This window comes from Pieris rapae, chromosome 16, assembly GCF_905147795.1.
Source record: "Pieris rapae chromosome 16, ilPieRapa1.1, whole genome shotgun sequence".
Taxonomy (NCBI): Eukaryota; Metazoa; Arthropoda; class Insecta; order Lepidoptera; family Pieridae; genus Pieris; species Pieris rapae.
In genome coordinates, this window is record NC_059524.1 from 6,150,220 (window position 1) to 6,162,250 (window position 12,031).

General features: G+C 30.6%; 2 protein-coding genes across 2 annotated transcripts; both read left to right on the forward strand.

The window, feature by feature from the left end:
• Positions 1-74: 74 nt before the first annotated feature.
• Positions 75-2,229, forward strand: LOC111001762 (dynein axonemal assembly factor 6). Its single transcript, XM_022271764.2, has 3 exons — positions 75-501; positions 1,112-1,317; positions 1,929-2,229. Exons 1-3 carry the CDS (start codon positions 405-407, stop codon positions 2,184-2,186), a joined length of 561 nt encoding a protein of 186 aa, XP_022127456.2. The 5' UTR covers positions 75-404; the 3' UTR covers positions 2,187-2,229.
• A 611-nt stretch (positions 2,230-2,840) lies between these two features.
• LOC111001761 (serotriflin) lies at positions 2,841-11,121 on the forward strand. The gene is made up of 6 exons (XM_022271763.2): positions 2,841-3,162; positions 3,742-3,872; positions 3,941-4,074; positions 4,630-4,775; positions 7,663-7,857; positions 10,818-11,121. Exons 2-6 carry the CDS (start codon positions 3,779-3,781, stop codon positions 11,044-11,046), a joined length of 798 nt encoding a protein of 265 aa, XP_022127455.2. The 5' UTR covers positions 2,841-3,162; positions 3,742-3,778; the 3' UTR covers positions 11,047-11,121.
• The last annotated feature ends 910 nt before the right edge of the window (positions 11,122-12,031 follow it).

A 12,031-nucleotide genomic window follows, 5' to 3' on the forward strand; every position in this document is an offset into this window, starting at 1 on the left:
CCACCACACTACATTTATTGACTATAAAAATTCGATTTAATTCTAAAAACTCAACAGTTTTAATTACCAGCATAAACATATTACGAGGGGGGAAAATAAGGACTAGACTAACAGTCTACTTGGAGATTTTAAGGACATGAAAGTTTTCAAATATTTTACCTTAAACTATTATATATGTGCTTGTTTACATTACTAACTGTAACTTACATTGTTGTGTATTAAATTATATCTTTTTCATTTTATATATAACTCTTCAAAGAGATTATAGCTGTATAGTAAAAAACAAACATGCATGCAATGTTTGACTTTTGTGAAATGAGTATCTTAGCAACAGTTCTAAAGTTTTATCAATAATATAAGTTGGTTTGTTGAGCTTCTGGTTCAAGTGATATTTGAATTTAACAATGGTAGAGTTTACAGCAGCCCAGCTTGAGAAGCTAACAGAATTGATGAGACCTCCAGAACCAGAAATACTACAAGGAGATGATCTTTCTTCAACAGGTTACATTCCATTTTAATGCTCATCTTATTAAAATTTATTTTTATTTTATTTTATTTTATTTATAGGTTTGGTTAAATTTTATAAAATAGTGCAATTTATCAAATTATTTTCTATCAAATAAATAATTCCATAACTTTCAATAGCGTGTCTATTTGTTAGACAGTTACTCCAATGTATGTTCTATATTGTTATGTTCATATTTTGATTTCTGTATCATGCAAAATACATACATATTATACACAAGAAATTATTTTCCTATCTCTAACTGCGGCAAAAAGACCTTTTTTTTCTACATTTATCGAAAAACATTTCATTTATCTTACCAGGACGAACTTCTAATACTAGATAGCGCTGTTTCAACTAGTGTACGATGTTTGGTTCATATTTTATGGATTACATATTACATATTTTTTTAGGTACTTCTCTAAATCTCTTGTTTTCATATTGGTACCTATATATTTATACTCGAAACTTCCAGTGAAATTTTAATAAGAAATAAAAACAAATCAATTTAATTAGAGAACGAATCCAAAATGGGTTTCTCTCTTATAAAAGGCTTTTTTATCCTCTTTAGATATTTTGTGAGAGTACCAGTATTCTATCTCTTAGGTTACGAAATAACTTCAACCAGAAATAGTATTTCCACCGAGAAAGAGGTTACGAGAAGGCCAAAAACAATTGAAGAATATGAGGCTCTTGAGGCTGCAGAAGCTGAACAGTTATCTGCAGTTGGTGCTGGTATTCCTGATAAGAAAACTCCATCTTACACTATGAATTATCAGCAGTCTGTTAGTGCAGAAGATGTTTTTCTCCAGGTATCTTTACTTTCGGTTCGATATCTATTAAATAATAGCAATACAATTGGTTTATGTTAATTGGTGTGTCTACTACAGAGCATAACTTTTCAACTTACTTATTAATTATTAAGATTTTTGTTCCTGTTAATTTTCATTGCAGCCATCGAAAGCAATGAGTAAGTAGGCCGCACAGATGGCTAAAATTAAAATTTTCATGTAAGACGTATAAATGAAAATAATGTTCCATATGCATATTATTATGTGACACGGATATAGTTCATTGCGTTCTTAGTAACAGTTCATGCAAATTAATAAACTAGTATAAACGCAAGATTAAATTACATCGTCTTAGTAAAAAATGGTTCAAAAAATCAACAGCTTTTATTCATTATGACGCATCATTATTTAACAGTGACGTCGTTACAATGCAATAGCATTCTAACGACGTCACTGTTGAAAGTATAATTTTCCTTTTATGGAATTGGGTAATTTCCTGTTTCCAATTATTAATACCAAAATCGCTAAACAGATTTTTTCCTGTTCATAGATGTATAGACGTTTTTATTTAGATTGACCTGTATTTTTTTAAATTGTGGTCAAATTTAATAACCCACAATTTATCCTTCTAGATTGGTCCCAAAACACCATCGACGGCTAGCTGTGAAAACCTCATTCTGAGGGTTAAAATGCCCGGTGATAAAAAAGAAAATGTAGATCTTAGCGTTGATACAACGAATGTTACTGTCACATCATCTCAATTTCATCTGAAGCTGCCCTTACCTCATGCGATCAACCCTGACACGTCAAAAGCCAATTGGGATACATCAGAAGAGACCTTAGTTCTGACTTTGAAACTGGATAGGGAATTTGATTTTGTGAACTTCTAATTATTATCATATAATGTGTAAACATTACATAATCTAATAAATTTAAATATCTATATTTAATGATTTAATTCAGTTTGTTAGTGGGATGTTTTTTTAATGCGAGTTTGAATAAAATATGTAGGTACTTTGTTAAGACTTACATTTTTATTCAGTAATGGGTTATTGTAGCGAGGTATAAAACATGATGATTTTTTCATTTATTTATTTATTCTTCTTACAATTTCAAAAACAAACTGTACATAAACTCACTATAAATGCGTACATAGTGCATACGATACCCAATTCAAACGTAAATTGCTACCTATTGTTTTCATTCATAGATTTTCATCATATATTTAATAAACACAAGTTATTGTTTTAATTAAAAGCCATCACTATCGTTGACCTATCGTTAACTAGTAGTGTTAGTTATTAAGAGTAATCACTGCTCAAAATGGCGTCAAGGCGCCAATTTATTCGGGCACGGTATCAAAGCTCACATTAATTAAATGACTTATAGCGTGAGAATCTTAATATATTATAAACGAGATGACTTTTAAAAACATTTGTTTAGAAATAGATTTAAAGTTTAAAAAAGTGTTCTTAAAGAGAAATGTAGATTTTGTGCGAGAACATAGATTATAGAAGATAACGAATAAAAATAAATAACGTAGTGGATCTGTGTAATGAAAAAAATGGCGGGAAACTTTTGGAAAAATTCTACCACGATCATTCGCGTATAAGATATTAAATGTACTGAATGGCGTATTAAATTAATTTACCGACTAGGCAATGAGTGGTCAATCAGCGTCTTTACGTTTATTTCAATTCCTACTCTTGCGAAACATGGCCGTTACCGCGACTAATATTTAATTCATTAAGATATTAAGATTTACTACGGCAATATTATACGCATAGAATTATATTTATCAATAGTTCAAAAAATTGTTAAGTGCGAATAAATTTTAATTACAATAAATATTAAAATCAATCACAGGTAAGTTTATTTTATTAAGTATTTTAATTATAAAAACTACTAAATATCTAACTAAGTATAAGAAATAGTTGCTGAGGCCAAAGCTTCTAAAATGCATCTCTTATGTATATACATATTATGAAATGATTTGTAACAATTTTGAGATTTTCAGTGAGAATTAGGAATTTATTGAGAGTGAATTAAGAAATTTATTTGTGTAGGCATTTTTAACATTTATCTCCCATATAGCTAGCATAGCTATTCTAATATGGGAACGTTTAATATAGTACATAATTTGTTCACGTATAGGTACTGACTGAATAAGGTAAATTTGGTGACGTATTGATAAATGTGTACCTTACACTTGAAGGAATGTTTAAGACCCTGAAATTGTTTCAAGGCATGTATTTGAGAGGAATAGTAACAAGATTTTCTATATAAATAAAATCATATGATATAAAGATTATATGATTTTATTTATATTATTACTGTAAATTCGTTCACCTGTATAAACAATACTTTTGGTATCGGATACGAATAATAGTACCAATTTTTAAATATTCTAATAATCTAATAATTTATGTATATTTCTTCTTTCAGTATTAATAGTACACAGTAAACAATATTTAATAAATTAATGATGTATTTGAAATGTATATTTTGGTTCGGTTTGGTCGTCTTTTTAAATTCTTTTGCAATGTTACAAAGCGTAAGAACCTGGAGCGATAAACGTAAGTATTTTTCTAAATAGTGTTATGATAATAAAGACTTCTTTTATTTCAATAAGGTGTTTTTTTAGAACTCTTCCCATCGAATAAAATTCCGGAAGATGGCTTGAATCCTCGTCGATCGGTGGTGCGAAGAAAAATAGTACTCTATCATAATTTTTTTCGAACCAAAGTTAGACCAACTGCTTCCAACATGCTGCTTATGGTAAAGCTTATTAAATTTTATTCAAAACGTCGTTAGCACCCGGTATAGCCTGGACTGGGTGTGTATGTGACCTCTGTGACCTTTAGCGTGACGTGATAGCATTCGCATTTCTACTAAATAGTATAATATACTAAAACACATTATGCATTATTTTACCTGCTACGGGAGTGCAATAATTTATAAAATGACATTTGAATAATATCCAGAAGCTTTAAGCCGAGTGGGTACTCGCGATATGTAATTGTCAAATAAATTCACAAACAAAAAATTTATTGACTTCGAATTCATGAGAACTGGAAAAGATAAAAGCGTATGAAATATGCAAACTCAAAAACTACTAAACAACTTTTAATGGGAATCAGACGGTTTCTCTCATGATTAAATATCATTAAAACTGATAATCATTTGAAGTCGGATAATAATATATTTTTCATTAATTAATTCATGCACAGATTAGTGAGGGTTCCAAATGGGGTTCTTTTTTTATATTGCTAATTTCTTAAGCTTATATGTGCAAAAGTTATTGCTGTGAACTCCTTTATCAATACTTTTCAGTCGTGGCATCCACTAGCTGCGCGTCAAGCTCAAAATTACGCGGAGAGATGCGTTTTCTTACAACACAATGACGCGGCTGAAAACACTGTGCCCTATTTAGGTTCATGCGGACAAAATCTTTTCGTTTCTTCACGGAAGACTCCATGGTATGTAGAGTACTTTTGATATTAGGGCGAAAATACGTATATGATAAGTTGGAAAACTGAGCTTTTGAGATTACAGATTTTGGAGATTTGAAATATTAACATTCCAAATTTATATTCAAATTCAGAATTTTATAAATAACTAGCTGTCCCCGCGAACTTCGTTTCTCCTTCGTTTCATAAAATAAATTTAATTTATACTTTAGCCTCAATAACACGTGCTAATCATGATATTGAATTGTAGCTTATATGACACGTTTGTCGGTTTACCATAGCAGGCACCGTGTGCAATCTATTGATTACTTACTCAATCCAGTCGAAAAGTATCGACATCTGTTGGAGATTATTGATAAATCTTTTGGAGTTAACAGATAATTGTGATTGTTAATTATTTATAGATAAATAATTACAAAAAAATAAAATTGTGACTATAAATAAAGATCTAAGCTATCTCTTAAGTTGGACCAGACTGCTCACGGTGTGCCAATTTAATTTAAAATCGGTTAAGTAGTTTAAGAGTCCATCGCGGACAAACATCGTGACAGAAGATTTTTAAGATTATAACTTCGGCGCTACTACATAATTTATTCCATTCATTCAAATAGTGTTTTCGTAGTATAGCTTAATTTATTTTTTGTTTCATGATTTTAACTACATCTCGGTTCAAACAAAAAAATTTTTACGAGTAGTATCTCTTTTTTTACAGTACTATTTTTTTGTAACAGTAGGCCGTTAGCTCACCCAATGAGAGATAAGATGAGATGAGAACCGAGAGAACGCTCGCGAGTTCTTTGTCGAACTTTTTTAATTTGATTTTCCCGAGCATCTTAATAACAGATAGATAATATATCAATTTCAATAAATATAATATACAAGCAGACTCGGCCAAGCGTTGCTGTGGCTAAGGTTTTTGTTATAATACATAGTAATAAACTATTCAAGGGAAACGGTAGGAGAACTTATGTGAAACGTTGGTACTTTTAACGCAGCGCCATCTGTTAGAATTGTGTGTATCAAATAATAAACAAATAATTTGCAATAAAATAAAATTGCGACTATAATTAAATATCTAAGCTATCCTATCTCTTAAGTTGGACCAGACTGCTCACGGTGTGCCAATTTAATTTAAAATCGGATAAGTAGCTTAGGAGTCCATCGCGGACAAACATCGTGACAGGAGATTTATATATATTAGAAGAATATAATTGCGCTCGTGTCCAATTACTTTTGAGTATAGCTTTAGTGCATATATTTATTTAATTCCTTCTATAGTACGTTATAAGCACGTTAGCTTGGAAAGAAAATATGTTGTGCTAACTGCGATTGAACACTGAGCCACTGACGCCACCAATGCTTACACAAACAATAAAAACATCTATAAAAAAGTTATTCATAGAGGATAGTGTAAATTCGAATTGTATAGAAAGATTTACAAAAAAATTGCATACGTGTTTAATAGTTCGGTGCGTTTTTTACTAAATTGGCTTGTTTCCTCATCCGTTTGTATTATATTTTACCTTAAAGTCACGATCTTAACCTCCACATTGTCAGATAATAGGAAATTCGTGAACACCTAATTATAGATTTCACAGACTGACATGTAATGAATTACCTTTGTGTTTGAACGGTGAACTTGAAATTAATTTAGCTAGTTATTTTTATTATGTTACTGAGTATTTGTTATATATGCGTCAAATATATTTCAGCGCGAATGCCCAGTTTTGTATTCAACCAATATAGTAAAACATATTCCATAAATTTATCATTTCCAATTGCAAACTATTCTTGAATATTTGCGAGAATGCATTTTTCATTCTACTTAGATATTAATTTTGTTCATCTTTATACAAGACTAAGAATATTCGTTATATAACAAAAAATCAATTTAATAAACATTAAATAAATTAATGTAATATTACAATCAAGTACTGTAATATTACATAAATTTCAATAAACAGCTAGATAAGCTTTATTTAATTAATTTAACAACGATACCCAAAAAACAAAGACAGAACACAAAAGTTATTTTTCAATTAAACTTCTTAAAATTAATTAATCAGATTACGTATAGAATGTACATAAGAAACAATTTACAATGGCTCAAATTATTGTAATAAACAGTTGACTATTGTTTTTATTACTAAGAACTTCATTTATATTCACATGGTGCGCATGTGCGAGTATTGTCTGCGAATGTTATGGAAACAATTACATATTTTATTAAATACACATAAGTGATCAAAGAAAATATTAATAAAATACGTCACTGCTTTAAGTCTATACTGATATTATAAAGAGATGTGTGCGGGGGAGTAAGAACGACTGAAGCGATGTTAAAACCTCGTTTAGCAATTGACAGCCACGTTACTTATCAGAGTAATGGGACCGTATATATTTTACCCAAAAGATTTTTTCATGGTTGTCGGATTTGCAAAGTATGTCGTAGAAAAAACTGTCGAACTAAAACGTTTTTTACGATCGCTGCCTTGACGATGAGAGATATATTATGTAGAGCTTGATAATGGCTACCAAAAAAATCATAGACCATTAGGATATAAAGATAATCTGATAATATTAAAGATCGCGACGTGTCTATGTGTCTGTCTGTTACGATAGACTTAAAAACGATTTCATCGAATTTATTGGGGTTTTTTAATATCTAGAATTATTTATGAGGAACTAAACTATTCGTGGGGTCACGGTTGCCTTGTGAATCCGGAGCACTTTAATAATAAAACGAGAATACAGTCAAAAATATTGCAATATCATTCAGAACATACGTGTATTTAAAAGGTTTCTTAGTATGTTATTATCAGATATAACCAGGAGGGAAGTATATGAACTTAATTATTTGATTGATTAGCTATTAATATCTAAAAATAATTTACAGGTTCTTCGCCATAAAAAATTGGTTTTTGGAGTATCAAAATTTTACATATGGGGCTCCGACAAGAGACCTTAAGGCAGTAGGACATTACACACAGATGGTTTGGGCGACTTCGCATAAAGTCGGTTGCGGAGTTGCACATTGTCCGGGAGGTCCTTGGGGAACCTTCTACAACTATGTTTGTCATTATTGCCCAGCGTAAGTATAATTTTATTACTATTTAGGCAAAGAAATCTGAAAGATTAAATTATGGCAAAGTTACTAAAGAAATACAAAGAATACAAAATTTAGGCAAGGTATGTTGAACATATGAATACACATTGTATTCATATGTTCATAGATAAAGAAAAAATCATATACTTTTTCGATAGATAGATAGATAGAAAAGTACCTATGTATGTAGCAATGAATTTTTTTCTCTGCTTTAACTACCAAAATTCTTGGTAATTTTATTGTGTATTTGTCTTATCTTGTTTATGTTTTTAATTGTATTTTTTTTAAATTCCTATTTGTGCAAAACTTATGTTTACATATATTGTCGTACGTATATTAGATAGAAGATTTTATAAAATTATCAGAGATAATATATATTATGTATATATGATATTACATAGATTTCGTAATATGTATGATATTGTAGACTTAATAAATAAATAAAAAAATAGCATAAAAAAGTTATTGCGAAAATAATTGCTAAAAGTTTGTTTATCGTGGCTTTGAGATCTATAAGGTCATGCCTTAACAAGAGTAACCTCAGGAGACTATAATTTGATAAATTCGCTTGACTTCTACAGACAATTTAAAAAAATGATTAAAAAGATTAAGACAATAATCATAACATAATACAAGTGTTATTAAATTCAAGACTATATAAATAAAGAACAAAAGAATAGAGTATCTTCTCCTTAAGTACGTATTTTTTTAGACACTTTCTTATTATTATTATGTTTATAAGTCAATTAGGTTAGACTATTACTTATTAGTATTAAATTAGGGTAGATTTAATATCCAATGTGGTATCAGTGAAAAACTTATATAAGAGATAAAACGCCTGAAACTCTTCTCAGAAATTAACCTGTATACTATATTTATATAAAATAGCTACATTGTCTATATCAATCGAGCTTTACACGTCTTGCATATACATGTCGATATTAAACCCATACAGAATACGCAATTGAAGTTATTTATGTTATCTTCCATTATATTCGACTCGTGTTCTAAATCTAAAATCTAATTTAACTATTTCGAGAATTGGTAAAATGCTGATTTCTATTTGTTATGCAAATAAATGATTTTATTACAAGTGAGCTCACTACACAAATGAGTTGTTGGGTAATTCTATACATATATACAAAAATAATAAATCGTATGTCATAAATAAGACTCAAAAATTCAAAATTAAAATATAAATTATTCATGTAGCTATAACCTACCTTCACAGGCTGATTGAAAAGTGGCTATTTATCGAGATGCGCCCCCTTATATTTATATATTTTTCAAATTCAATAGTTTATAAAAAAAACACTTTCTATGTACATTAGCGAGGGCGCTATAAGCGCCCTATATATATTTTTGCTGGCGTAGTGTGACGCGCAAGTAACTTTTTACTCTTTTAAGTGCTGAAAACGGCCTTTGCAGTTGTAGTTGGTAACCTCTATTTTGCTATCTTTACTTTGATTTTCTTTCGAGTTTTTCACAGATTTTTTGGCGCGTCGATTCTTATCTAATTTAAAATCTCCCATCTGCTTGTAGATGCAGTTCGCATGTTTTTAGTGTTTTGTGTCGGTCTAATTGAAATATGCAGGGGATGATGCATAGCATCTATTTATTTCAGCGCGTTCCCCTTTATCGTCGCGCCCTAGGCTGCAGCCTAATTAGCCTAAGGGTTAATCAGGCCCTGCCTACCTTCATAAGTGAAAAATAATTGCCTCTAAATTTACATTACTAGTTCTGAAGCCAAGGGTGTAAAACGGACGAAAAGAATGGGCAATAAACTGACTCACTCTTTAATCGTTTCACCTGACTTAGATAGTATTCGCTTCAAACTGTAGCTGTACTATGTGATTGAACAATAGCGTACCTATATGTCTACGTACAAAACTATAGATAATTTTTATTTCTTTACATATTTTGTCGTTTGTTATTTAATAGAAGGTAAGCATCAGACAAAAATGCTTTATTGCTATATTAAAAATACGCTACTGTTACATATTTTTCATCTAACAGCAGCAGTGGGGATTATTTTTATTTGTAGTTCAATTATTTGTTACAAACTGAAATACTATCAATATTTTTTCGTGTATGGTTGTATCGTTTAGATTAGCTTACAGTCCTGGCATTTTATAGACTTAAGCCATCGCCTTGATTTTCTTAAAGAATAGAAAATACAAGGGTTATGCACAATGTACATAATGGACAATATATGCGATATTTACATTGTCTAGTTATATTTAAATAAAACTGTTTATTTTGCTTAAGTATCAACGTTATATTTAATAATGCGAAGCATACAATTTGCATTCTTTATTTTTTACCCGCTAATTAGATGTAACAATGTAAACAGTTCTAAGCGATGCAAACGTAACATTTACTTATTTAAAAAATTTGGAATTTGGTTGTAATTTGATTTGTTTGCGTTGTCAATTTCAAATTTTTGATTGATAAATAAAATCATCAACCTATTAGGTCTGAGCCTCAGATTTCAATTGCTTTTTCCGAGATTATTTGTTTTTTATAGAAGGCAAGTAGGTCATTTTTCTTTTGGGTCTCTTCACCGCACGACAAAAAGTCAATTAATCTACAGCCAAGAGCTAAACTCAGGGTTGAGAGTCTCACTCTGATACCCTTAGGGCAACATTTATCAGTACAGTAATCACAAGAAGATATTGCGTTAAATATTTTTTTTTATATTTTATAGATGAGTCGGTAAACGCCTGAATTTGATTTTAGGATACTGTCCTTTTGTCCTTGTGTTTTCGCTAAGATAAATCATACAGTAGTTATCTTAGTCAAAACAGTGTAAGACAGATGCAGTTTATTGATGAACGGAAAAAGGACACGAATATAAACCGTCTGTTGTCTTATTTATAAAATTCTAATATCTATATCGAATACTAGAGAGTTTTTTATATGACTTTAAACTGTTTTTTTTGTAGTGGCAACGTGGAAACAATAACTCAGTATCCATACAAGATCGGCCCTCAATGCGGTGACTGTCCTGAAAGTTGCGTGTCTGACGCACTTTGTACCAACTCTTGCCCAGTTAAAGACTTTTACTCCAACTGTAATGATCTTGTAAGAGTGGCTAATGTCTGTTCACAAGGTATTTGTAATGCAACATGCACTTGTGGGAACAATAGGTTACACAAGAATTATCCTTGGTAAAAGATATTATTTTTTTTAGCGTCAAAGTATATTTCTTTTTAATACACTAAACCAATAAAAATATAATTGTAGTTAATTGTAATATACCTTAAAATGTAATAAAGTATAATTTCTATTTTCTTCATATACCACCAATATATATCCAATACCACCATCAATTTCAGCGTTATGAATTGAATTATAACTCCTTAAAGATCTATTTAATGGAGCATTCTGACCCAGATTCGATTTTGCAAACTTAGTTCTTAAAGGAGGCTTTGAAAATCGTTGTAGCTTTTTAGAAATATGGACGTTTACTCTGGACAAGATATCATGGGTATCCAAAATTCAATTTACAAGTTTATACAGACACATGATATCAATCAGATCTTTACGATGATGAAGTGATTTAAATAAAATAAATAAATAAATCAGTGGTGCTACACCCTCTTTAGCTCTTGGCCTCAGATTTCTGAATCTGTTTCATGATCATTTTTAAATCTAATAGGCAAGTAGATGATGAGCCTCCAGTGCCTGCACACGTCGTCGACTTTTTGGGTCTAAGACATGTCGGTTTCCTCACGATGTCTTTCTTCACCGTTCGAGCAACTGTTAAATGTGCACATAGAAAGAAAGTCCATTGCTGCACAGCCGGGGATCGAACGTACGACCTCAGGTATGAGAGTCGCACGCTGAAGCCACTAGGCCAACACTGCTCTTAAGTGATTTAAAGTCCATAATTAAGTTAAAAGTTTCTTCATAAAGTTTTCTAGCTCTAACATAAGCGTGACAACGTAAGTAGGTATCGTAAAATCGTCTTCGTTTAATATTTGGATGACATCTTACAAAGGTTCTAGTAACGTGCAGTACTGTTACGTTTTAATCTTCGTCAAACTCATTGAACATATAGAATTACTGAATTTTTTAGTCACGTGACCTTAATTCTTGATTGATAACAAGATTCTTAGATAAATTATTTTAAATGCTTTACAAATAATGAAGAAGT

What these genes read in the sequence shown, in the direction of transcription:
- LOC111001762 (XM_022271764.2), top strand. Translation starts at nt 405, where the DNA reads ATGGTAGAGTTTACAGCAGCCCAGCTTGAGAAGCTAACAGAATTGATG. An exon ending in AGATGATCTTTCTTCAACAG is followed by an intron (nt 502 to 1,111) that starts GTTACATTCCAT and finishes TCTATCTCTTAG; the next exon opens with GTTACGAAATAACTTCAACC. An exon ending in CAGAAGATGTTTTTCTCCAG is followed by an intron (nt 1,318 to 1,928) that starts GTATCTTTACTT and finishes TTATCCTTCTAG; the next exon opens with ATTGGTCCCAAAACACCATC.
- LOC111001761 (XM_022271763.2), top strand. Translation starts at nt 3,779, where the DNA reads ATGATGTATTTGAAATGTATATTTTGGTTCGGTTTGGTCGTCTTTTTA. An exon ending in AAGAACCTGGAGCGATAAAC is followed by an intron (nt 3,873 to 3,940) that starts GTAAGTATTTTT and finishes GTGTTTTTTTAG; the next exon opens with AACTCTTCCCATCGAATAAA. An exon ending in CTTCCAACATGCTGCTTATG is followed by an intron (nt 4,075 to 4,629) that starts GTAAAGCTTATT and finishes AATACTTTTCAG; the next exon opens with TCGTGGCATCCACTAGCTGC.